The sequence below is a fragment of the Hippichthys cyanospilos genome, chromosome 1 (genome assembly GCF_059441005.1).
Source record: "Hippichthys cyanospilos isolate Australia breed blue-spotted pipefish chromosome 1, RoL_Hcya_1.0, whole genome shotgun sequence".
In the NCBI taxonomy this organism is placed as follows: domain Eukaryota; kingdom Metazoa; phylum Chordata; class Actinopteri; order Syngnathiformes; family Syngnathidae; genus Hippichthys; species Hippichthys cyanospilos.
This window is the reverse complement of record NC_142369.1, coordinates 33054629-33082564: the sequence shown is the minus strand read 5'-3', so window position 1 is coordinate 33082564 and position 27936 is coordinate 33054629. Positions and strand designations below refer to the sequence as shown.

Here is a 27936-nt window from a genome sequence, read left to right as displayed (position 1 = left end):
GTTTGGTCTCCCGTCTGGCTGTGGTCCTTGCAAAAAGGGCAAATTTCTTGATGGGACGGGACCTCCCTTGTAAAATACACAGATGTGATGTGACCACGCTGTGCTTATAAGGTGGCACTGTCTAAAAATACACACAGCAGCATCGCCTCAAGAGAATGAGACAGTGCGCACATTCTGGCATGGCCCAGCATCTGGACCTTTTTGACTTGATGACATGTGACAGCTGTGCACGCTGCTGGTCATTCTCTTTGCTGTGATAACCTGCTTTCATTCGGGTGGGGTGGGAATGTCGGTCAACTTGTGTGTTTACAAGATTTTATTGGTTGGGCATAGCTGAATTGGTCTCAGTAGAAAAATATGCCTTGTGGTGCAGGAACAAAAATAGTTGCAAAACAAAAGTAACATTGGGGAAAATATGCCATTTTATACCAAAAGCCAAATGAAGTTTCTAAATACAAAACCACAGATGAACTGTGCAAACACACAAAAACAAACATTCCAAAAAATATGCTAATTAAGTTTGCAATCTTTTTTTTCTCAAGCTTCATCGTGAGTGTGAATGATTGTTTGTCTAGATGTGTCTCGCTATTGACTGGCGCTCAGTCAAGTGTGAGAGACACTGACAGATAAACTGCATCACTGATGCTATTTCTCTCTCAAACACATCTGATTCAAATGAGTATAAGCTTTTTCAAGTTCCTAAAGTGCTTGCTGTTCCTTTGAATCGGATGTGTTGGAGAGAGAAACTCCAAAAACATGCAGGAGACAGGCCCTCGATTGATTGATTGTGACACCATTGACAAGCAAAAAACAGTACCCAGGTGTGGTGTAGGGCTGAGTGATTTTTAGGAAAAATGTAATTGTGTTTTTTTTTGACGAAAAATGACATACCCTCATAACAGGTAAAAATCCATTTTTACTAGTTTATATGAAATCTTTGCTTTCATTGCTCGCTTTGGTAATTGTTTATACTTCATCAAGCGGTAATATCCACTGTAAATTTGTCATTTGACTGCTGTAATTATTTACCTGTGAGTTTATTCATTTGCCAGCCTCTGTTAAATCAAGCCCTCAGTGCAGTGTTGCCACTTGATCCTGGTGGGGAGACAGAGCAGTCATCGCAGAGATGACACAGGTGTCCGACACGGCCTTGATGAGATAAGAAGTGACTGGAATCTTATGCTTCATTGCCCTAACATTCCCTCGAGCAATTTCTAACAGATTGCGCACTTGGCATACCCACATATTCAAAAGGTGCTCCTATTTCATTTCTACATTGCAATAGATGATACATATTTTAGCTGATTAATAATAACATGAAGGGCCTATGTCCAGCAATATTATTTACCAAACATTTTTGCCACAAGCTCTACTATTCCCGCAGCTGACTTCCCGCGATTTGGGGGGGAGCATTGCTTTTTTTTTTTTTTTTTTTCCATGCAGGGAAGCGTAAAATGACCCTGGCGACATAGACACATTTGCTGGGCAGTAACTATGGGACGGGATTTTTTTCTTTGAGGTTGTTGGCCCATAAGTGCAATGAAACCTGCTGAGAATCCGCTGCCTGTCAAGCCACTGTATTTTCCTCAAACAGCCAACCAGCCCCCCGGCAATGCTTCAAAATAAAATGTGAGATATCAAGTAATGTATGAAGCAAACGTCCGTTGAAACACTTTTATTTTGAAGTTCCTCCCAGAAGCAAGGTCGTCACAGTAAACTACAGTTTTACCTCCGTGATGTAGCATTTGTTATGGTTATATACCATATTGTACCTCTTTTCTGTGGTATCCCAAAGTCATCTTTTATCAATTTTAAATGATTGGGTCCACCTCAACTTCTGTGCTCAGAAAAGATGCATATTGTAGCGCAATAAATGCATAGCTGATGTCATAGTGTCTGCAAGCATACGCTGCTGCATATCTCCATTTGTATGCAAAGAATTCCGTTAGATGCTAACTTATCTCCTAAGCAGCAAGCAGAAATTTACAAAAATCAAAAGGGGATGAGGATGCTGCAGCAAAGATTCTACCATTTTAGACACACTCTGCATGCTACTTGTTACAGTTCTGCAGTCCGCAGGTTTGGTCACCGCTTTTTACCTGTATTCTGATTTTTTTTTTTGGGGGGGGGGGGGGGGGGGGATTTTAGTGTAAAATTGTTAATGAGTCAAATACAGCATATTTCTTTTTCACAAATCCCACTTGTACATATTTCAATCATAAGCGATGTCCAATCTAAAAACATTCTGGACGCATTTACTGAAGAGAAAAGTAACCAATGGAAAACTCATTTGGCTGTAAACATGTTTTCATACTGTTCAATACAAGAGGTGAAGCAGGCAATTTTCACAGCTTTACATTTTGCTGAGTCGGTGTAAATGATCAGAATATTCCACAATTCCCTCTACTAGCTTATCCAGTGGAAGCATGGCAGTCACTACTATTTGTAAATCATAGATATTGCATAGGATATGGACATATGTAGGCTACTGTGTTAAGTGGATTGTCAGAAAATTGCCCAGATTAGATAATTTTGTTTGTTGGTTCAAGTATGTAGCAGAACCCCTTGCTATTATCACATTTTTATACTTGTCAGTTATTAAATGAGAAAATGGTATTGGTGTTTCATCATGTTTTTATGGTGGCATCAGTTTAAATCCAAAACATTGTTTTCTTGTGTGTTTGTGTGTGCATGAACGCACTCTCATGTGATTGTTTATCTGCATGCATGTGAGAGTGAGCACTGTAGTGGTCATTTTCAGCTTTACTCTGCCCTCCCCTGCATGCACGGAAATAGAGTACTTTGTCTGCACAGACTGTCTTTTTATCCTTTCTTTGCAGGGATACCCTTGTCCTTTGCTGTCCTATTTCTTGTGAAAGTGCCGCAGGGGAAATGCTCATGAGTAGTCGGTGTATCCTGGCTCCTGAATAAGGTTTCTTATATTCCATGCAAAAAGTCAGACTATAAACACATTTACAGGTTTCAGAACGCCCTGACCTCGCTATGCCCTGGCCTCGGTTGGCCTGGTTTGGCCTTTGTTACTTCTCCATTACAGCAGCCACCAATCAATTGGGGCAGATTCAGCTGAGGTGCAAACGTCTCCACTGTACATTGGAAATTTATTGTGCTCGATTTTGCCACAAGCTTTAACAAGCGATAAGTCTCGCCCACCAAGCACTAAGCCCAAAGAAATAGTATGTTTCGTTTGTCGTTTTAATCAGTCATTGTAATCATCACCACCTGTGTAACCTGTCACGGTTGGTAAAAGTTGGTCACTTCACCCTGTTAAATCTTCCAAGTTTCTGAGAAATGTTTAGACTGCCATTCACTAGGGAGCATGGAAATATAAACCCAGTCTAAATAGGTAGAGCAAGCGTACATACATCCATGAATCCACTAGCTGAGTGCTAGAGCATTAAATTGCAGCACCTACTATTAAGCGTGAAAGTGTCTTTAATGTATTGCACTGAGCAACACTTTCTCCTCATTGGAGTTCAATGTTTGTGTTGTGCTTCAGTTATTCATTAATCAAAATGCAAACTGTGAACACTCTGACACAACAAATTCAATGTGCAGGCCTAAAGTGAAAAACAATTCTGAAAATTAAGTGCCGTATATTCAAGGACATAAGACACATTTATAAGTCGCATTTTTTTTCTAAAATCGACGTTATGTGTGTTATGTATTATGTGTGCAATGAGTAAAAAGGAGTAAATGTTACTGAGTAACTTCGACGAGGTATCTGCTTGACTGACTGAAAGCATTTCCTGCTGACATGCTGCTTATATAAAGAAAAAGAGGACGTGACAGAGGACAACAAGTGAAAATTAAAAGAGGAATTGTGGGCATGAACGAGGATGCTAAAGGCACGTCTCCAGTAGGTATATAGTGCTGACGTGTATTGTGCAAAACATCAACTCGGCTAAAGAACAAAATCCAAGCACAGTTTAAACTGCAAACTATCGGCTACATGGATCAACGTGGGAATCAAACAGCTGTGAGAGAATAAATCCATGGTTTGCAAATTGAAAAAGCAGGAAAATTAGCTTTGCCAAGTCAAGAAGGCTTAGCTGGGTTTTCGTGGAAACAAGACAAGGTTTTATCCTTAAAGCCGGTAGAAATGTTTCTTCAGTCATCATTTGACTGAGGGCAAAAACGCTTGCCGAACAAATAAAATGCGAAGATTTTCAACGAGTTCTTTCTTGGGGCTTTCGTCTTATGAAACGGCACCATTTATCCATCTGGGCAAGGACTTGAGTGGAGCAGCAACCTCCGGTCGATTACAAAGAAATACTCGTCATTGTCCATTCCCACTGCAGCAAAAAGATTGCTGGCAATAACATCCTGCCCATGTACAAGGCGCCACTCACTTTCCACATCCCATTGCCATGCTAATGAACAAAATCTGCCACCTATGGTGATTTAAATAAAAGGAAGACCTAAAGAAAAGTTTCCAGCTGGAGTCATCATTATGGCTAATCTAAACAGTTGGATGAATGAGGACAAAATGAAAGTGGCTCAGTGAACTGTACCTGACAGTTTTTTTCAGGCTTCGCCACCCCTGTTGGTTTGTTTCTCTATGCACACATCTCACAGCCGCTGTGAAAAAACACGGACAGCACCTTTTTTTGTCTGATATCAATACAAGGATCGGTCAATACGAAAAAGTTGTTAATAGGTTGATGTACTTTGCTTGATAATGACATGTAAAACCCCCACGTTCCCTATATAACTATTTTGGTCTCCTCAAACGATGTTTCAAACATGGTAAATGTGGACACTGCAGGGGTTTGTGAGAACATTTAACTTCTTTGCCCACAAAAATTAATTGTGGCACAACCAATTTTTGTGTGTCAAATAAATAATAAAATGTTCTCAAGGGCTCCCTGAAATGTGCTGAAGTACAGGTTATTGCTGTGTGATGCATTGAGTGAGTGTCTCTAAAGATGTTTGAAATTCCCTGCTGTGTGCATAGTCATTGAACGCAACACACATCTCCTTCCAAAAGCAAGAACAGTACTTATTTTCCCTTTTTTTTTGTACACCACCCTTCCTTAATACACTAAAAAACATAAAACCCAAAAGTGTGTTCTTCATGTCTTTAACCCCTGGGGGAAATTTTGACCCAACTCTGGCTTTTTGATGTTTTTGATGTGTGATATGAACTGAAAATCATAAAAAAAATAAAAAAAAAAAACACTAGGATGCTAAACTATTGCACAGACTGTCAAAACATGATGACTAAAAAATCTCCAAACACCCAGGGGTTAAATGAAAACAATTAAGGAGCATCGCTGGCTTTGCGTTCACACAATGTATGCGCAGTCTAAGGCTACAAATATGTTCAGGTAGATAAACACATCGGTGCAGCACTAGACATCAGGCAGGCATCTCACTTGCTTTTGTTTGTTGTGCAACTACAAGGGTGTTGTTTCAAGGGGAGGCGGAGGGGCTCCGAGGGGAGGTAAAAATGTTTGATGTTACTTGCCATGATAGGATCAGGCTGGTTCTAAATAGCAATACAAAATCGCTCCCATTATTTTGGCCTTGCTCAGGGTCGATATGGAATTGACCCTTAGCATGGACAAAAAAACGTAATTCATATTCTACAAACACAAGAATAATCATAACACCATGGTACCACTATATAATGTTTCATATTCAGAAACTGTATACATATGAGGATGATAGTGCAAAACATTATGTATTTAGCAGCTTTCCTGCACTGTGCAGGATTTGTAAGGTGCACGTGTACAAAGGGACTGGTGATGAGGCCGATTAGTGCGTGAGGGATTTGTTCCAAATCCGGATGGCCTGTGGGTAGAAGCTGTTTACCAGCCTGGCAGTCATAGCCCTCAGGCTCCTGTAGCGTCTGCCTAATGGCAGCAGGTCAAACACGTTGTGTTGTGGGTAAGTACTTTGGAATGTACATCTGTAGAAGTTGTACACTCGTAGGAGTTGTTGAGAATCTTTGCGGGCATGCCAAATTTCTTCAGTCTCCTCAGAAAGTAGAGTCTCTGTTGGGACTTCTTGGTGATCTGTCGAGTGTTGTGGGACCAGGTGAGATCGTCGCTGATGTAAGTGCCGAGGAATTAGAAGACTTTCACCCTCTCTGCCTATGTCCCATTGATGAATCGTGGTGGTTTGTGCGGCTTTATCTACCGCCTTGGGTCAATGATCAGTTCTTTGGTCTTGTCTGTGTTGAGGTGGAGATTGTTGCTGTGACACCAGGCCACAAGGTCTGTCACCTCTTTCCCATACACTGTCGCGACCCCACCAGTGATCAGCCTGATGACTGTTTAGTAATCTGCATACTTAATTATGCTGGTGTTGTTTTGGGAGTGCTTACAGTTCTGATGCTGCATGTGCGGTTATGGAATCTTGACTATTTGGGGGTCTGCCTGTGAAAAAGTTCAGCACTGAGTTGCAGAGGCGGGGTGCCAGACCAAGTGTAAGGAGTTTATCTGTCAATTTGTCATGGATGACTGTGTTGAATGCTGAGCTGTAATCGATGAAGAACATTCTTACACTTCCTAGAAGTGACATGTGCACTATGTATTGCAAAGAAAATATGAATTAGTCATATGTACTAATGGATAAATGTTGAGTTAAAAAAAAAATCGCTATCACTCAAACTGCTCGCGGAATATTGTTCTACTGAAGAACGAGCCGGGAGTCCCACTGTTCCACCTCATCTACGGTTGAGGTCCCCACCACAGGGATTGTGGCTTTGGGAGGCCACCGGAAGGCTTTGGATGCCAGTGACAGAGATAAAAATTAAAAAAAAAAAAACATTTAAAAAAAAAATGCACCAACAGTTAAACGTGTTAAATGTGTATTCTGGGTGGGTAGCTGTATCTCGCTGGCTTAGACCCAAAAATAGATTTTTATACTGGGAAAGCTTCTGTGCATTTGATGTGTTATAAAGTATTTTGCAAGTCACTGCATCATGCAACAACAATTCATATTTTATAATCACTTTGAGAGGCTGACACAGTTTGGTTGATACCGCCCCCATCCTGTCCGGCGCCTCTTGGAATGGAAACACAAAGAATGTGGTGTGGTGCACGGCCAAGTAGCGTGGGGTGGTAGAGGCTGTTTGGAGCTAATGGAAAAGGTGGCAAGGGACAGTATATTCTTTTAAAAATCTAGACATGTTGTTCATCACAGTGTTTATAGATAATAGTCGCAAGTTTTCCTTAATCCCATCTTCTTTCTTTCTGTTAACATAATTAGTTTAATCATACCTCATTAATGAAGTGTCACCCCCTGCTGATTTTATTGGGTGACTAAACACTTGAAAACACTTGCTGTCTGTCGGAATCAGTTTATTGACTGGCTGATTAGAACTAGACCTCACCCTTGCTGCTACTACTTCTAATAATATATGAGTAGCAAATGTCATTTAGAATGAATAGATACTGTTTTGTAAACGGAGATGAAGTATGCACATCAAAACATTCCGTTATTATTGTAATTATTAACTTTTTAAAATATACAAATATGAATGCATATATTCCACCAGGTATAAGTATATTCCCTAAGCATAAGTATTTTGCTTTATGAACCATTCTTTTAACAACATTGTTCATGTTTTCTTAATAGTGTTCAGTGTTGGGCAAGTTACTTCAAAACTGTAATGCTTTTTTTTAATGTTATTTCAAAGTCATTTGTTACATTACAACATTACTATATTTGAAATGTAATGCATAACACTACTGTTGCATTACTTTTATTTTACTCTCACCAACATTACTTGAAATATGGATTTGCCATTCTAAAAGTTGCTAATGACGTCATTTACTCATCCATTGGAAAGTTGGCATAAGCCTAAAAACAGTACAAATCATTTAATCTGTATTGTATTTATTATTTATTACTTAGCTTCGCTACGTAGTGATGCATTGTTTATGCTTTAGGGAGAAACAGTTTGTGCATTCCACAATTTCAATGTAAATAGGCTAGGTTGGGGACAGACGTTTCAAAAATAGATGGTTTGGGTGGGGCTAATGTTAGCAGCTAGCATACTTCATTGTCACTGTGTTTAACATACTGTTTAACATGAGTTATTGTATGCTTTATCTTGATACGCGTTGAACAGAACTATCTATACACTTTTATTAACAGTAATTGTATAGTTAAAATTAGCATTAACTTAGCTTGTCGTTATTGCTAGTTGCGATAGGGATCTTGCTGAGGAGGTTTCAAAATGCTGGCTAATCCACTATGGAAAGTGGCAGCATATCCTCCTCGCACGACATACTCCACCACAAGCCTCCTCACCTCTTGAGGTCATAGAGCCATCTCTGAGATAAAGAACGGTCATTTTGTATGCTTTGTTTTATTTATTTACTATTGTCAAATTACTTGTGCTATTTGGGATCGAACAAAGTGCACTTATTATATTGTTATTGTCTTTATTGCCGATGAACTAAAAAAAAATGGGCATATGCCCATCTTGTGTACGTATTTTCCATACTTAACCTGTCGTCTGCTGCTGAGATACTCTAAAAAGCGCTTTACCCCAGACTTTACTCTCATTTATACTGACTAGAATATTACTTTTTTTTTTTGTGAGTAATGTGTTACTGTTACATTACTTTTTGCTGTAATTTTATTACTTTTGCAATGCGTTACTCCCAACACTGATAGTCTTTTCAGCATAAAGTAAGTTCTAATGGCTTGTGTTCTTACAATTCTCAATATATAGAGTACAAAGTAAATGGTTGAATGTAATTTCTCTAGCCTCATCTCACATAGTTAATCTTCAATTTTTTACATGGGTATGGGAATTAGATCATGTTTGTGTTGTGGCTCATTTCTCCCCGAATTTTTTTAAACACGAGAATGTATCTTTTACTGCATCAGAAATGATCTGTTTCTTCTGCGTTTGCGTTGAATAATAGCTGCACGATTATAATGACTTGGTGCTACTTGCACAGATGGAGGACTAGTGAGACGTCCACTGTTATCCTGGTGAACTCGACTTTCACAACATAACACTGCTTGTCAGCTCCATTTGCATCCCAGCAGGAACTGAATGATTATGGCAAGAAATTGGATAATGCTTGGTGCCTACGATAAAAACTTGAATGAAGGACAACTTTCAAGTAATACAGATGAAACATCTTACAATCAGTTTTCACTGTCCCTGAAGACATTAAAACAATTAAACCAACCCATTGTAACACATTTTATCTCTATTACAAAAAGTCAAAATTAACCTACATAATTTTTGTCAAATGCATGGTGTGTCAAAATCTGTGAATGACTTTGGGGAAAAAAAGAGGCCTAAACAATATTAGAGTTTGTTTCAAAGAAAGAAGTTACTTTGTGATAATTGCACATTTTGAATCTGATCGAATGGTTATGATGAGGAGTCCTTTAATGGTCATTCCATAGACCTTTTTATACAGTCTGTATATAGTATGTTATCCTACATTGTGTTGAGTGAGATGTTTGGACAGGATACAGATGACAAGCACACTAACAGTTATTTCTTGGCATATCAAGATTTTTTTTTTTTTTAATCTAACAGTTGGGTGGACAACAGACATTTGTAAAACATTCCCATTGTAAAAGGTCAAGTGTCTCAGGTGTTGTTTGAATCTTACTGATTATTACTCATTGATGTATGTGTTTAAACTTAAATTGCGTTGTCAGTCATGTATTTTGTTTCTTTTGACATTGATCCAGAGAAGGCTTGCTGTCTCAAAAATTACACTTGAATTTCCTATCCAATTATATTTATATATTTATATTACATATGTTTTTAATCGGATATTGCTGTATGTGTGTGTGTTTGTTGTTTTTTTTTTAGGGCAGTGATGAAGGTGACGTGGACAAGAATAAATGTTGCACGTTGTGTAACATGTCCTTCACATCAGCTGTAGTTGCACAGTCACACTACCAGGGTAAAATCCATGCAAAGAGGCTAAAACTGCTACTTGGGGATCAACCGGCCAACACAAACAAAGGTATTGTGGTTTTATGTCAATTATTGTGTATAATATATATATATATATATATATATATATATATATATATATATATATATATATATATATATATATATATATATATATATAAACAATTGAGAACATAGTAAAATGAGCGTCAGTGTAGTGGCATTGCTCATGTTTATGAATAGTTTACTGTCAGATGCTCCATTACACATGGAGTACTTGAAGAGCATTTATTTATTTTTGATAATACAATAACAATATTTTGATGTGCTTTCACTTGTAGCCTACCAAAAAAATACATCTTCAAATTGAATTTTCTAAATCAACGCACACTGAACCATGGATTTGATTAACTGTTCTTTTTATGTCGAGGCATAGTGGGGAGAGATGTGGGATATGGAGGAGTGTGGACCCAAAATGTAGGGAAGTTGGTAGGCAAGTTGCTCTCAAAAAAATTAACTTTTAATAAGCCTAGGATAGACTAAATAAAGAACAACAAACCTAACCAAATTAACAAATCAAAAACCAGGAATCATATATTTCAAAAAACTGTCAGGAAAACAACAAAAATAGGTGACGGAGACAGAAACAACAGGCTGCAGAAACAATATTTCAACAGCAACAACATTGATAATGACAAAAACAAGAAGTGAAAAGAAACAGGGAACTAAATACATTAAAAACTAATTAGGCAACAAGGAGCACCTGGATAAGAAACAATTGGAACAGGGAGCTGATTGGCCAACAGAAGAGAAGCAGGTTAACTCAGGCAGGTGGACGCAATCACACTGATGAGACATGAGAGGAACAAAACCTTGAACCTAAACACGAGAACAAAACCCCATAAAAACCCAGAACAAAAAATCCAACACCAACAAAAACACCACCAGAACATAACAGTCATAACCCGAAGGTTGTGCAAACACATGAAGTCACTTGGTTTTGTCCCTATTTTGCCCCTTCTCGACAATAATGACATATTTGTTATGTCTCATAATATTGCCATATAAGGTCACCCTATGTGTGAGTTGTGTTAAGAGTGGAATTGTCTCTATAATTTGGTTCAAAAAGTTCAACATTTACAACGCTAAATCCTCATGTGGGTAAGGAAAGTCCGGATATACTGAGTTATTTGAAACTGCAAACTGCCACAGGATGGAATAAAACCAACCAATGAAACCAGATAAATTCCTTTCCTGAACAATTTATCAGATTTTTATATATTTAATAATCCGTCAGAAACATTACGCCATTATTACAATTAAAATAATTAATATAATTGGCTTCCAAAAATGTCATTCACAACTTTTTTTTTAACTGTCAATTGTCATTCATATTAAACATATGCACATTGCGCACACATACATGCACACACATTAATTTAATTAAAGGCCACATTTTAATGTTATTGGCCATTCTCCTAAAGGCATTTTCAAGAACCAAAATAAAAAGAAACAATTAAAAAACATCACTAAACATAGCTGTACTTGAATAAACTGAAAGCAATTGTACTTCATCAAGGGTTATTTGTTATTAACAACACAGCGCGCTGTCTCAGCGTTTGTGTTCATCTATCTATGTCCAGAACCACTTATGCTGGGGTCGGTATATCAGGGTTGTGAGCGTGCAATTAAGTTGTCTCTTGTTGTCTGCACATTATTGAACATTATAAAATTCAATTTGTTCCGCTACCCATTATTCTCGCTGCTGATAGTGCTCTCTTATGACGAGCAGCAATTGCAGTTAGCACTGAGAATGCTAAACAAGCTGGCAGGTTGCTGTGATGAATAAAATGCACCAGTTCCAGACATAGGGATTTCCTTCTGTTTTGTGTATCATGAATTTGGCATTGGAGAGAGATTGGCATTAGAGAGATCATATGAGAGAGACCGCTAAAGTACATACATCAGATGATAATGATGGTTGCTGTTATGAATAAAATGCAGCAGTCCCAGACATAGGGATTCCCTTCCGTTTTGTGTGTCATGAATTTGGCATTAGAGAGGTTGTATTAGAGAGATCGCTAAAGTACATACTATCAGATGATAGTGATGTCATGGCTTGACATCACACTGGTTGGCCTGCGAGCCAGAACCGCCCAAGAGATGGTTGTGAAAACCGATTCCATTATAACTAGGCAACACTAAAAAAGTGTAATGGAAAATATATGCTGTAACGCTTCCAACTAGAGAAGTATGGAAAGAGTTAATCCCGAGCTATAAACATAACAAGGGACACCCATCCTGACAGTTGCTCTTCTTTAGCCCACGATACCTGTTCAAATTTTTTGTCAAAAAAAATTACACTTTTGCATCAGTATGATAAGTAAAATACAAATCCACCAACACAGGTGACAATAATGTTATTTTGCTTCTTGTTCTGAAATAAGTTGATTGATTGAAATAAGTTAATGTTTTTGTTAAAAAAAAATGCAATAATTCCGGATTCCGTAGGCCTTCCTGGGCCAAAATCAACCACGGAATGTGCGTCCTGAAGGTTTTCCGTACTGTAATTTGAATAGTGTCGTCTGTGGCTGATTAGACCAAGACAGGACAGTCAATCTCTACCTTACATAGAGCAGATGGCTGTTTGCAACAAGGTCTGTGTTAGTATTCTTTATGCTTGGTTCTCTATACCATTGCTTGGTTTATGATCTTTTCCTTGGCATCCTTGAGCCGGATGTAGAGAGGGCAACACCAGTTGGCACAATCAGTTGCGATGTTCTCCCAGTTTTTGGTGTCAAATGTCCAGAGTCATCATGTCATCCTTACAGACCTCTTTGTGTTCTAGTTGCGGGCGGCCCAGCACGCTTCAGGACCTCTTTGTTAGGCACATTATATCCAGCAGATTGTGAAGATGTAACAAAGTCACTGCAGGGGAAAACTGTTCAGCCTTCGTTCTTCTCTGGCATATGCTGTCCACGTTAAATCCCGTACAGGAGCGTGAGGATGACACATGCATTCTACACTGCAGTCTTGATTGTGTTGATTAGTTTGGGATTCTTCCAAACACGGGTGGCCGGTCAGCTCAGCATGGTTGCAGCCTTATCGACTCGTTTGTTTATTTCAGTGTCTAAGGACAGATTTTGGTTGCTAGTTGAGCCAAGGTATGTGAATTCATAATTCACTTCCAGCTGGTAGTTCTCAATGTTAATGACAAGTGTTCTGGCCATATCTTGGCCGAGCACATTGGTCTTTCCCACGATGATGATGGTTAGCCCAAACTCCAGGGAGGCTTGGGAGAACCTGTTGGTTGTGTTCAGATGGCGATAGCCACATCCTTTTCAAAGAGCATATCTCTTAAGGTGATTTTGCCGATCTTAGTTTTTGTTCTGAGTCTTGCAGTATTTTATAGGTTGCCATCTGATCTTGTGTGCATGTACACTCCTTCAGTCAATATTCCAAACGCATGTTTCAGTAGGAGGGAGAAAAAGGCGCAAAAAGTGGACGCAGCCTTGTTCACGCCACTTGTGATAGTTGCCTTCATGTTGCTGTGGAAGGATTTGATCATGTATTGCAATTAGATTTGGGATGCAATGATCTCTAGCAGGCGCTCTCCATTTTCATTCACCTTGCCAACTCCAAAGAGACCGAGGCAGGAGGACCAGGAGTTGTGGTCAGCACCTACTTTGCATTGAAATCACCCATGAGATATAGATGTTCATTGCCAGGGATGTTCTTGATAATGGGTTTTAGAACAGCATAGAATTTGTCTTTAGCCTCATGTGTAGAGGTCAAGATAGGAGTATAGGCACTGAGGAGAGTGACTCTGAGTGACCATCAGAGGTATGAAGCGAGAGTCTCAGATGTCTTTCACATCCCTTGTCCAACTTCAGCAATATTTAACTGGCTGTTCCTGAGGACAAAACTCCATGCTCTCCTTTGAACATTATGGTTTTTTTGTTGCCTCTTTAGCAGGACTCCCCTCTCCATGGAAATGGTTGAACCAAGCTGAATGGCGAGTCAGTACACTTTGGGACCCTTGACGTAGTTGTCAGAACGGGATTGCATGCAATCACAAACTGCCTATACAAGTCCACCTCAAGATTTTTCGCTGAGGTTAACTCCTGAAGCCTACTCTCTAAAGGCAAACCTGCATGTTTTCGATTCTGCTCTCTTAAACACACCTGATTCAAATTATTAGGTCATCAGCAAGCTCTGCAGGAGCTTGAAAATGATCGTAATCATTGAATCAGGTGTGTTTAAGAGAGCAGAATAAAAAACGTGCAGATTTACGGCCCCCGAGGACTGGAGTTTGAGACCTATTCTCTAAAGAGATGTTGCCGCAAGGAACCAGAGGGTTTTTTTTCTTTTTCTTTAAGACAGAGTTTTCCTTGGTTGCCATACAATTGCTAGGCACACTGGGACAAACAACCATTCACACACCCAATCACACCTAAGAACAATTTAATATGTCCAATACACCTGCCATGCATGTTTTTGGAAGACAAAATCCCCAGAGAGAACTCACGTGAGCTCATGGAAGAACAGGAAGGCACAAGCCAGCTGGATTCAAACTCAGTCCCCTAACTGTGAGGCGGACGTGCTAACCAGTGCCCCACCGAGCCGGCTGATGGCTAACTTGGTGCTAAAGCTCTAATCACTATTCTATAGATTTAGTCTGTTTCCATTTGTCTGGGATACTGTCAATGCAGTATTTATGAATGCAATCTATGGTGACATCTATAGCAGCATTTTATAGAAAAGCATTTGCAAAAACTCAGATACATCACAGAAAATGCTTTTGTTGGTGATGTTGTCTCCAACAAAACATCATTTTCCCAGAATTTCTCAGGTAAACAAGCTGAAAATAGCCTCATCACTGGCATACTCTTTCCTCCAAAACTAGTGGCAGAGCAGGAATGCCAATTATTTTATATTTGTGCAGTTGCTAAGTGAAAATATGCAACCCAGTCATTAGTAAGATTAGTAGGGAGACAATGATGGGTTTGTCCAAAAGGCAAAAAAGTAAGTTCAATGTGACAGGACGGTGCTGCACAAAAGCTTAAAAAAGAAATAGAATATAGGAAGTGCAGAGTCATAACTGAGTGATGGTGGAATTTGGTAAACTGTGACATAAGATGTTAGCTTTGTTTACATTGAGTCATGAGTGTGGCAGTATAATTTCTTTGTCTAATCTTCTAACAGCATGAACAACATTATTTTTCTAGTAAACTAGCTTATCCCTTGATTATCCACAATACCAAATTAACCGCCATATTACTAATATGCTGCGATCGATTGGCAAGCAGTTCACAATAGACCCCCCTCAGGATTTTGATTTCTACACAAGTCAAGCCAGCAGACCATCAGATTTTTCTTTGTGTTGATGTGTCTTTTTGGGACTCTGTAGTCCTATTCTAACAACAGTGCATAGCCAAAAATGTTTTCCTTCTCATTCACAGCTAAAAATTATGAAACTTGCTGTTAATGCCTCAATTAACCTTAGAGACAATCCAATCTTTCTTTTGGTATTGAAAAGCCTCGAAAGGTTATCGTTTAAGACTGTATTCCTCAGGGACTAAAGGTGCACACCATAGTCCCCATTAAAACTTAATGACATAGATTTCAGAAATCAGTATGAAAGTGAAAGGGCGAAAAATTAATGTCAGTTGAATTGCGTTTTTACAAGCATTAGAATCTACTTGATGATTGCTCACAGCTTGGTGACCTCAAAGATAGGTCCATTGCCCTATTATTCAGGCATTCTGAAAGTGACGATGTTCACTGACCCATACTGAAAAAAAAATGATCAGCATTATTATCATTATTATTATTAAATCAAATCCAGGTAGTGTAAGCTTTGCTTCATAATTGGTTCAGATGTTAGAGTCTGGGCTAGGAATATTGATAATAATTTCGTGTAATTTCGGGTTCCATCAAATTGTATCCATGTGCATTTTGATTCCTTCTCTGCGGAGTGTAATTACCGTATTCTGGCCAGATTCCAAATTTTAAGGCTGGAGGCACAGCGGCTTTCGTGAATGTCACTTCTTTTAACATCTACAACTTAGCTTTAGGATGTGTTTCCCTCACATACATGTAGAGAGGAGTGATTCAGCAAATTGGATTCTGAAATGTTTTTTAAAGCTTTTTTCAACATATTTTCAAAGTGGAATGTATGACTCAACATCTCATCATGGTAAATGGACAGTCAAACAGCTCACATTTTCACAATCAATCAAGGAGCTGACTGCAACTCCAATGTGTTTTATATGTTTATACATTATGATGATAAAATTTATTTTTCTGGGATTCATACTGATTGATTTACTGATCATATTAACACAAATTTTCTTAAAATAAGCAACATTAGAAAAAAATATCACCAATACATATAGTTCAGTACTATTTATATGTTCAAGAGGAATAAGAAGAATTCCAAAACTTAGCGCCTGACACCTTGTTCTTTATAAATGATTAAAAACCATGTCCTGGCAATGGAGGTTATTTATATTGTATACAGTGTTCCCCCACTACTTCTTAATTGTTCTTGCCCTCAGTGCGTTGCTTTTTTTGTCCATTAAAAAACAAAAAAGCTATATTGCGGAGAGACGTGCTGTGAAGGTTTCCTGCATGCCAAACAGTTGAGTTGACTGTAAAGGCATATGCACTCCTCCTACGTAGACCTAGAGTGGAGCACCTAACTGACCAAACATGATAACAGGGAAGCAGAGTTTACACTGGAAATTTATAACAACAGTGCTCTGTTTTGCCCTCACCACATTGCTCCCCACCGTACGTTCTCACTTGTGTGAGGTGAAGATTGCTTCTTGCTTGGACAAAACTGGTGCGACACAAGAAACATGAATGGCTCCCAGCATTCCTGGCAACCAATGAGGGCAGGAGTAGATTAAAACTCCATACCAGGAGTGGATTACAAATTATAATAGTCAAGCAACCAATGGGCCCATTTCATTTTGATTGGATCTTCACCTGGAAATGTATGTTCGAAATTATAAAATAACACTTAAAAAAGCATTATCTAGTGAATTAAGCTCAGTGCTTTTTACTTGTAGTGTATGTGACAGATGACATGTGGTCAAATGGGATTCATTTAATGGAACCATTTCTAAGCATTTCATCTTTCAAATAATGACTCCAGAGGTTGAAAGATATCTGAAGCACTATAATATTTCTTAGTGGACATGTCACTTATTTTGCATTCAAGCTAATGTTATTGAAACAGACATGGGGAAAAAAATTGGTCGGTTTTGAGTTATGCCAGGATAAGTTGACCGCCCCCAATATGGGTGTTGAAAATGAGGGAAACACACTCAACAGAAATATGGTAAGTAGTCGTGCCATGTTGAACGTTGACATGCTGTCACCTTCTGGGTGAAATTTCCGCTTCAGAATGTAGTCATTGCTTTCCCTTTGATATGAAATGCCGATGATGTAAAGGATTGTACAAAATACCTCACAAAGGTTAATCGATTGTCGCAGGTGATTAGTGCAGCCTTACCACAAATACTTCAGTAATATACTTTATACCTTACCCCTGGCCTCCTAACTAAATTAATGAATGAACACACTTATATTATCACATATTAAATAATAATAATACAAAAAATAGATACATAAATTAAAAAAAAAAAAAGTTCGGCCAATTATGTGTATATGATTGCTGGTGTTTTTGCCATGTCCCCAAAACACTTTTCAATTTCTGTGAATAAAGTTTTGAACTCAAAATCTTGTCTGTTTTGAAAAATCATGTCTGTTTTGACATATAGTTGATTTGAGTTAGGCTTCGCTCCCTTGAATGTCTCCTCTCTTTTGAACAGGCTTTCAACAAATAGGGCATCAGGCTTAATAACGCAAGCTTTGATCCCTCTCTGCATGGGTTCAATTAAATAATTTCTGACATCTCACTGTGACCCAGCAGTCAAAGAAGTCAGTCTGTTGCCAAAGTGTGTGATTCAAATCGTACATAATAGCATGCCATTTAAACTGTCAACAGCTCTGACTCACTTAGGGCACAACTGAAAGGGAAAAAAAAAGATGCAGTGCATTGATTTGGGGTCCTCATTCTCAATCACTTGGACTGCAAATACCAGACAACAGTAATAGATTCTGGTCGGCTGCACATTCACTCACACAAAGTTACAGGAATTGAGCTAATAGCAATGTTGGGCACTGTAGACCTCTCATTGCAAAACAGTATGTGTTCAGTTTAACCGTGGTAAGCATACATTAAGACACAAGTGGGCAGCAACCGGAAGAGCAGGCCTTTTATTCCAATTGTCAAGTAGAATTTTGGATTTCCTCCTCTGGCATTAAATGAAAGCGAAGCTTGTTTTTCACCTGACTGCATGAGCAGGGCCATGGACATTATTATTTGCAGCTGATCAGGACTTAAAGCTCTTAAATATCACTTTCTCTTGCATACTGCTGGCTCGCTTAAAAATTAAAAAAATGACAGTATATGCAGTCTGATGTTTTGCTGTTGGTCTATGATTTGGTTACATTTAGTTTGTTTTACTTTGGTCAGCTTTAAATTTCATTCATTCATTGCTGTATTTCTTTATTTATTAGTGAAAATAAAACACCGTTGTGACTTAAAGGCCTAAATACATTAATTCGACATGAGCCGGATTTGGCCTCGTCACATTTACATTGGCACACTGCGCTGAAAAAATGATGAAGACAGACAACAACAGAACTAATTCTAATTAAGTAGGTGAGAAGTAATACAGCAGTTGTCACTATTCCTCATTGTTAGGAAAAGCCAACTGCTACATTTTTTACGCACGATGGACTCTCACGCAAAGTAAACCCTCGCACACTTGAGACAGTGTTATGCAATGCTGACTCAGGCCTTGCCTATATGTAATATGAGTTACTTAAACCCTCCTATTCTCCCCACCTTTGTGTGTAAAAAAAATCCCATCCATATGGCTTTATTTATTGGGGGAAAAACAAAACAAAACACTGTTACATGAACCCGCATAGTGTTATTTTATTCATTTGCAAGCATGCCAAGCTGCTAGGCAGCAATCGTGTCGTCAAATTCTGCCCAATCAGAAAGAACCTCCGTCTTATATTTGTTCTCAGGACACGTAAATTTATTCAGAACCCGCACGTTTTTAGTATTTTTCTGGTCATCCGGGAGGGGGTCAGATTTGCTTTGAGAGGAGCCAGCTGAGGTTGCTCGGACATCTGATTAGGATGCCTCCTGGACGCCACCCTGGTGAGGTTTTCTAGACATGTCTCACAGAGAGAAGGCCCCGGAGCTGACCGATGACATGCTGTTTTTGTTGTTGCTGTTATTATTTCTTATTTTAACAATTTAGCTTTGCTTCAAAATAAGAAAAAAAAATACTGCTAAATACTGCTGTATGCTGCTATAGTGTAAAAAATGTCAAATATACAAACATTTTGTTGCTTCAAGAACTTGGGGTTAAAAAAATGCTAAAATGCTCAACAAAATTAGAAATGTCCTTCAAAAATTAAGACAAGGATTTAAAAAACTGCTCTGCATAAAAAAAAGCCATGCAAACCACCTATTTTCTTCTTGCACACTGACCAAGAATCCTAAGTGTTTATCTACGTAAAAGGTGGCAGCATGGCCAATCAGTTAATTAACTTTTAACAGGGAAAAAAAAGTGACCTAAATTAAAACCAATGGAGTAATTGATAGAGTAATTGATTCTTTTTCTCCAACTTTCTGGGTACAGATGGGGGAAGGCCCTTCCTTACTGCCAGCCTGCCTGCCTCATGACCTAACCCTTTTAACATTCAAAGAGCCATTTTGACCCGCTTTTCACAGATAAGACAAAACTGGGAGACGCAAGCACTTCATTACATCTGAAATGAATATAGTAATTATGGTAATGGAGCGAGGAATTGCTTACAGCAGCTTTTGTTAACCAAAGTTGGACCACATGACCGAACCAATGTCTGAATCCATCAATGTTCACAAACAGGGGCATTAAGATGAGATTCAAGCGCTCCAATTTGTAGTGTTTACTCACCTGTGTTATCTTATTTTGAAATATTTGCTTTTAATCTGGAAGGCCAAACTATTTCCTGTTTATGTTCTCCATTTGTCATTGAACTCTTAACGGTGCTAACAAAGGTTGTTACCTTCTTGTAAGAAAAGAACTAGCAGACTGACACAACGTTTGAATCCATCTTTGCTCACACACACAAGAAACATTAGGATGACATTTATTTTGTGTTAGGAGTTCTTGAAGCGGTCTAGTTTTTTATGTTCAGTTTTATCTTACTCTGAAAATGTGTGCTATTAATCTGGAAGGGCATTTCCTGCTTTTACCTTCCTGAAACGCGTTGCGCTTCGTGTCCCGTGGCACCAAACACATAGACGCATACATGCCGCCCCATCGGGGAAACGTCATTGACTGCAATTCAAATGTGTCATTTGTAATGTTGTCTACGTAGTGGATTTGAACCAAGCATTATTTAGTTTCCCAAACCAAGCAGAAAGCCACAACATAAGGATGAAAGAGCCGCAGGTTGCAGATCCCTGACCCAACCCATTCAATTTTCTGTTGTTTAAACCAAGCAGTGTAAAACTTCACTTAATTCATGACAAAATTAAGTCTACAAGGATTGCAAACAATGAAAACAATTCTGACACCAATTGAATATGCTATTCTTAATTTTCTACAAAGCTAAGTACAAAGCATAATGCAATGTTATGTCTTGTTTTTCCTCAGAGGCATCTCCCAGTCCTGTAAAGAGCTCTCCAGACACATCTCCCATGACCTCCCCACGACACCGTCGCGACTCTGATCGCTACTGCCAATTATGCAATGCTTGGTTCAACAATCCAGGCATGGCACAACAGCATTATGATGGTAAAAAGCACAAGAAGAATGCTGCTCGAGCAGACCTACTGGAGCAGCTGGGCAAGACTTTGGACATGGGGGATATGAAAGGTATGAAAGCCAAGCCAATATTATTGGCTGATATTTTGAAAAGAGCTTTAAACTATTAGTCTTGGTTTACTCGCCTCCAGTGATCAGCTTACTGTATATAGACCTCTCGTCGTTGAATTTCTTCAAACATTTGCGTTACATCCCCGGCATGGGCTTAGATAACAACGACGTACATGCAAACTATTAATACATGCGCATGAAATGTAATAGTGATTCATTGAGGGCCATGGTCTCAGACTAAGAAGTCATAGACTCTGAGTTGCTGATGATTCTCATCACGGCCTTTTTGATTCATTTGCAAATTAATCGCATGGGTGGTTAACTGTTGAAAATAATGCATTACAAAAGGAATGTCATTATTGTAATGCAATACTTTTTGCTGTAACGTGGTGTGTAATGCATTAGACACAAAAAAATAGTAATATGTTACTCTGTACAAATGAGAGTAATGCAAGGCATTATATGCATTTTTAACCTGAAAGTGGTGGTGGAAGTTTTTACTTCCTGTTATTAGTATCTACTACAGTATTATGAGACCTTGTCAACAACAATCACTGTTGCAACTAGCAATAATGACAAGGTAAGGTAGGGCTAATTTTCACTGTAAAATAATTGCTATAAATAATAGCCTATAAATAGTTGTGGTCAATGAGTATCAAGATGAAGCATACAAAAACTCTTGTTAAACAGTTCGTTAAACACAATAACGGTGATGCAGGCTAGCTGCTAACATTAGCCCCACCGAAACCATCTATTTTTGAAACGTCTGTTTCTAACCTGGCTGACTGAACTTGAATTTGAATATTAACATTGAAATTGTGGAATGCAGTAAATGTTTCTGCCTGAAGCATAAACAATGTATCACTGGGCTGTGAAGCTAGAGTTTATAAGTTTCTTCATCTCAAACACAAAAATTAATTATAATCACGATTAAATGACGAATGGCGATGACTCTGAAAAGCAAGTTTTTCCTCAATTGTCTTGAGTGTTTGTTTGTTTGTTTGTTTTTTTTAACGGTTATAGTGACATAGTCTTCACCCAGTTAAATACCGTTATGGTTCCATATCCACATAGCTTTAATGTCTTATTTCAAAGCCATTGGTCATATCTGTAAAATAAGTCACATCACGGCCAACCACAAAATTAACAAAATGGCAAAATATTGATTGATTCATTTTAGATGATCTACTTGGTGGTGATTCGTTTTAGATGATCTACTTGGTGGAAAGTCACATTTTTACAAAAATGAAAAGTGTGCTTGCAAGGAGACTTGTTCGTCCTTGTGTTTGCCTTTTTAATGCAGATGTCAGGGTAAGAAATGAGGCAGATTTATCTCTGAACATAACATCATGCCCAGTTCTAACGAATGAGATCAGTACTTCAGTCCGCCTCAACTGGCTGGTGCTTGGTTTGGTATCAATATGTACCTTTGTGTCCCTACCAAAATATATAAAGTACATACTGTACTGCAGGTCTGTCTGATTAGATTCTTTCTTTGTAAAGATAATGAGAATATATTAAGCATGAAGGCACCAACTGAAAATTAATTGGTGGATATATTAGCTACAGAAATATTATTCACCTCATATGCTTATTTTGTCCCAGTGTTGTCGTCCTATTTAGGGGTCGAAGGTGGCAGACCTCGATGCAGCATGTCTCTCTCATATTTCTTAGTCTCGGGGCTGGAAGTTTTCGCCTTCCTGTTTGGGGTTCAGTCATGTATATTAATGCGTACTTTTCAAACACAGATCAACTGAAGCTTTAGTCACTCTAAAATGGACTAATATGTCACAGGCATTTAATCACTCGTGTGTCAATAACACATATACAATATTTTTCCAACCGGATGTCAGGGACTCTAGAGGTGTTAAAACGCATTCAGATGTGACCATATTAAATGAGAATTGACACCTTAGTACAGATCAGTGGACATGGTCATGTCAAGCCTTATTAATTCTTTGTCTTCATATTTGGGCATAAGCACCTGCAGCTGTTTGGGGTTTAATGAGTTTATTCTTTTCTAATTATTTAAAAATGTATTTGAGGAATGAGTTAGTTCCAATGTATGAATTGCATGATATTGTTCTTTCAATGAGTTAAGACCTTATGGAAGAATGTTTTGTATGTCAAATGTCCTGTATTAATGATGGACAAATATCGATTTTACTTGCTGCACTATTCATGAATGCAATAAAATCATTCCATCAGACCCAAGCCAGCATTATGTATTGAAGAATAAAAATGAAGGCGACACCATTGAAGATGGTAGCCCTCCGCGGCAAACAAAGCGAGGTTTGGGTTGAGGAAGTGGTGGTAAAGTAGGCTGCTGCTGCCAAAGCACTTTTCTCTACAAATTCTGTTCATCTTTGTACTCTTTGCCACTTTTATCTTTTTTTCTGTTTTATCTGATGCGACTCTTACCTCCTATCTGACCCCCAGCATCATCCTCTCAATCTGTTATGAATCCTGATGAAATGTGCATCCTGACTCTGTAGATGTCCATGTGATGAAATATTCACTAGCTCCTATGAAAAAAGTTCCATCACCCTGGAAAGAGATGTATTGTTGTTGAAATGAATGATCATTTCTACAACAATGCGTGAAATGCTGTTGAGGTGAAATGAAAAATGTGAGACGCAAAATGGTTGTAATGGTTCTAGGGTTTTTTTTCTCCTGTGTGGATTGGAACAGAAGTCATCTCTCACCAAAGAGCTGTTTTTCAGAACATAACTAAAGAAGTGACATAAATCTATAAATAGTCAAGATAATGGACCTTTGCTTTGCTCGTGGATTGTCTTCGTAGCACGATTCAAGAAAATGATCCTCCCACACTACAGAATTCCTGACAAATGGGAATGTTTTCACCTCAGTTATGATTTCTAATAAAGGAGCTCTTGATTTTCTTACCCAACTACTCAGAGGAAACTACATGTTAACAAAGAAGAACTTTGCTTTTGCTTCTGTTGTTGGGCTTTTCAAAATTGGGTTATTTATGGCTCACTGATGAATGAAAGCAAAATCCAATAGAAGTATGTACAATATGGAATTCAAAAGCCACTCTAAATGTTTTCCCACATAAACAATGTATGGCTGATTGAGAGAGAAAATAGCAATGAAAGATGTCTAACCCCAGCTGGTGATCCCACTCCCATCCATTACCTTGGCAGAGAGAGGAACGGTACATTACTTCATGGCTGTTGTCTGAAGCATCTTTTTTGTAGGAGTGTCCCAGAGGATGATTACGGCCCGAGTAGCACCACAAAATGTTCCTTTCACAGCTTCAACAGTTCTGAAGAAAGACAGAAAAAGAAAAAAAAACAAAAACAACTCGTTCCTAAGCAAGTAAACAAGTAAACTGTGAACACAATATTACAAAATAACACGTGCTTCATGCAGATTATCCCCTGACAATTTACAATAATGTTAAAATACCTCAATGCAATATTTCTGTTGTACCATAATCATCCCAGAATAAAAAATAGATATTTTCCAATAACTTTAAATATACTTTATTGTATAATTGTGTGATTTTGTTTAATGTATGTAGTACTATTTGCAAATATCAAAAAACTGCTCTGGATGCCAGAAATATGTTGAAAAAAAAAATCTTGGACATTTTTAGTAGTCCAAGTACAAGACAAGCAACACAATTTCTACTGTATATCCTCTCTGACTTTGGGTAAAAGATGCCGTATACACTCTTACTCTTTCAGCACATAGCCAAAACATATATCATCAGTCATTCCCATTCACACCTGTGGTCAAAGTAAAATCTTCAGCTAATCAAGCATGCATGTTCTTGGGATGTAAGAGGAGCTTGGTGCATCCAAGGAAATGCTCCACACAGCAAAGCCCTCCCAACACCAAGTGGTGTCCTGATTCTCCTACATTATCAAAACATGCGTTATAGGTCGAGAGTGCACTCTAAGGTTCTGTAAATTTGAAAATGAGTAGGAATGGTTGTTTGCGTATTTGTGCCCTGCCATTGGCTGGTCACAAGGGAGGCACCCCCACAACCCTTGCAAAGAGAAACAGTTCAGAGAATGGATGTAGTGCCAAACAGATATAATACAATACTAATTCTGCAGATTTGCAAGCCAAGCATGACACTGCCACCAGTTTTTCAATTGATAGCAAAATCAGATTTTTAAACTAGGATAGGAACAGACGTTTCAAAAATAGATGGTTTCGGTGGGGCTATCGCTAGCCTAAATCCTCATTATTGTGTTTAACGTACTATTTAACGTGAGTTTTTGTATGCTCCATCTTGATACACACTCACCAGATTTATTTAGAGACTGTTAGTAGCAATTGTACAGTGAAAATTTGCATTGGTTTACCTTGTCATTATTACTAGTTGTGACAGGGATCTTGCTGACAAGGTTTCAAAATGTTTCCTAACCTCTTGAGGTTGAAGAGGCATCCCTGAGCAAGAGAACAATCATTTTGGCTGCTTTGTTTTATCTCGACTCTCAATCCGCGTTTTTTTTCTGCTAATTTCACATTAGTATGGCTCCGCTCTAAATGGTTTGTCATATTTCTGGTGGCATTTGGCGAAGTGCACAAACTGAAAGTAATGGGCATGTGCCCATCTTGTGTACATATTGAAATGTGCTCTACTATATGAAGATGGGAAAAAGTCAAGACAACCGGAGGTGGAACACTGCTAAGGCCAGAATCCTTGCGGGGTAAGACAATGCGGGAAGTTGCATTTGGCTGGAAGTGATTGATATTCTGCCTGCTGTGTAATCTTATATCTTTCAAGAACAGTTTGAGAAGTAAGCCGTCAAGGGCCGCTGCACAACAGAGCGTCACTGCTTGCTGCATAACTTATGATATAACAGCTGGGCTGTGCCTGTTGAGGTGCACGCAAAACTGAAAACTTAGAATATAAAGGTTGAAAGGAAACACTTAGATCATTTTATGCAGCATACACGAATGTGCTCCATTACCACTTTTATTTGTTGATTAAGAATAAATGGTGTCATTTAAATGTAGTTGCATTTGTTACAGCAACGCAACGACAGGGGTTAACAGGACATTCTGGTATTATCTTTTTTATTCAATGTTTTCTTCACAGCACCATAACTCTCTGGGAAGTCCAGACGTTTAATGAAACTCGATTTTCTCCTCAAAATACTTTGTATTTATACAGCACGACCACTAAGGGGCATTTTACTGGATTGTTCAGTGGAAATAAAAAATCTACACACACATGATGAAATGCCAGGTTTTTGTGATGGTAAAAAAAACTTTTTTTTTTTTTTTTTTAAATGTTTTTACACTTTGTTCCACCATTTTAAGTGGCTCTGACTTGTCTGCAAAGACAAATGTCACATTTTTCCCAATGACATTTCAAAAATGTTTCCGCTACTTTTCATTATGTCTGCGTCACACTGGAATTTTATTGCATGCTCTTTCATTCCAGTCTTTCATACGCAGAACTTAAAGCAAATTGGCTATTGCATTATGATAGATCATATGTGTGTCCTGCTGCAATGTGCAAAATCAACTGACAAGTTTGTGCATTTAACAGTTGTAATGCCGGTTGCACTCTGTTCTCAACCTATTTGCTTACGCAGACATCTACTAAATCCGGCACTCAAAGTTGCCTCCCCAGGGATTGATTTCACATGCACACTAAACCTGAAGTGGAGAAAAAGTCTTAAAAGGATCCTCTGAAATGGATGTACTGTGTTTTTGTACTTCCAGGTCTGAAACGGAGCTATACCTGTGAAGTATGCAGCATGACATTGAATTCGGTGGCACAGTACCATGCACATCTGCAAGGCTCAAAGCACCAAAACAAGTGAGTTGATCACGCTACTGTGGGGTCCAGAAGTAAAGCTCATTTGCAGGTTTTAAGTATTGATGTTGACGTACGTAATCCTAAATGCTACTTTTCATTTTGGCTTGAAAAATGTTTTGGTTGCTTTCATCTATGTCCTTGAAATCCCCTGCTCCTCAGAAGGCCTGTGCGTTTTAGACACAGTGCATTTCACATTGCATGCATAAATTATGTGAATACTGTGGAATGAGGGGATGCTGAGGCTGAAATTTTAGATGGTCTGAATTTGCTGGAGGCACCCTGGTAGAGATCACTCCCATTATGGATTATCTTCTTCCACCCAGAATTGTGAACCAAGTCATTCCCTGCTGGATAACAATCCAGTCAACAATCTATGATATTTATAATTTTGCAAAAGCTCATAATTTTATGAATATGAATAATAAACAGTAATATACTGGATCCTGTCTGTTTATTAATACAATAAATGAAAGCCTGCAGCTTTTAGGCCATTGAGCAAGTAAGGGATCCATACAAATATGCCCTTCTAATGTACAGTACTGGTGTTACTGAGCACTTTATTTGTGTGCTAAGGCAATTGGGGCTGTGTTTACTGGGCTAATTAATTCATTAAATTGTTCCCAGAAATATGTCCAAACTCCGGCCTGAGGGCCAAATGCGGCCAGTGTTCACATCTTTATCAGCCCGCAGCCTCTGGTATAAAATTAGTAATACGCGGCAAGCACACTCTGCATCTCCACACATTACACCACTCTCAAATTTGTAATGGGTGTCAGAGTAACTCCCTAGCTGCATGACCCTTGTGTGGCCCTTTCCAGCCCATTTCGAAAGTGGAGACTGAAATGAAGAAAAAGAAAGTTGAGACAAAGGCCATCATTTGCAAGACAAGTGGCAACTGGCATATATTTTCACTGAAATATGAAAATGAACCTGTCTGCCTGGTTTACAAAGAGACTTAGCTTGTTAACAAGGAATTCACTTTGAAAAAAGTACGACCAGATATGGATGTAACACTTGCCAAATATAACCATCATGGTCTGTCTTTCACAAAAAAAAAAAAAAACACTTGACTCAAACAGAAACATGTCCCTCAACACAGTAAATTTTAAAACATACAAACACCTAAATCACGTTTCTTTTGATCTATAGAATCTGTGATATATCGACAACATTGATGGGAGTGAAATGATTTTTCAATATTAATCACAATTAAGTCCATCCACTGATGTTACAATGCCAATCAAATCACTTGGCCTCCATCC

General features: G+C 38.5%; 1 protein-coding gene across 1 annotated transcript in view; it reads left to right on the top strand.

Annotated features, from left to right (window-relative positions):
• zmat4a (zinc finger, matrin-type 4a) overlaps window positions 1-27936 on the top strand; it is a 69260-nt gene that overhangs the window by 28716 nt on the left and 12608 nt on the right. Inside the window, exons 4-6 of the mRNA XM_088421965.1 lie at window positions 9821-9977; window positions 20644-20865; window positions 26578-26674. Coding sequence (XP_088278091.1) covers window positions 9821-9977; window positions 20644-20865; window positions 26578-26674 — 476 coding nt within the window. The remainder of the gene's footprint in view (window positions 1-9820; window positions 9978-20643; window positions 20866-26577; window positions 26675-27936) is intronic.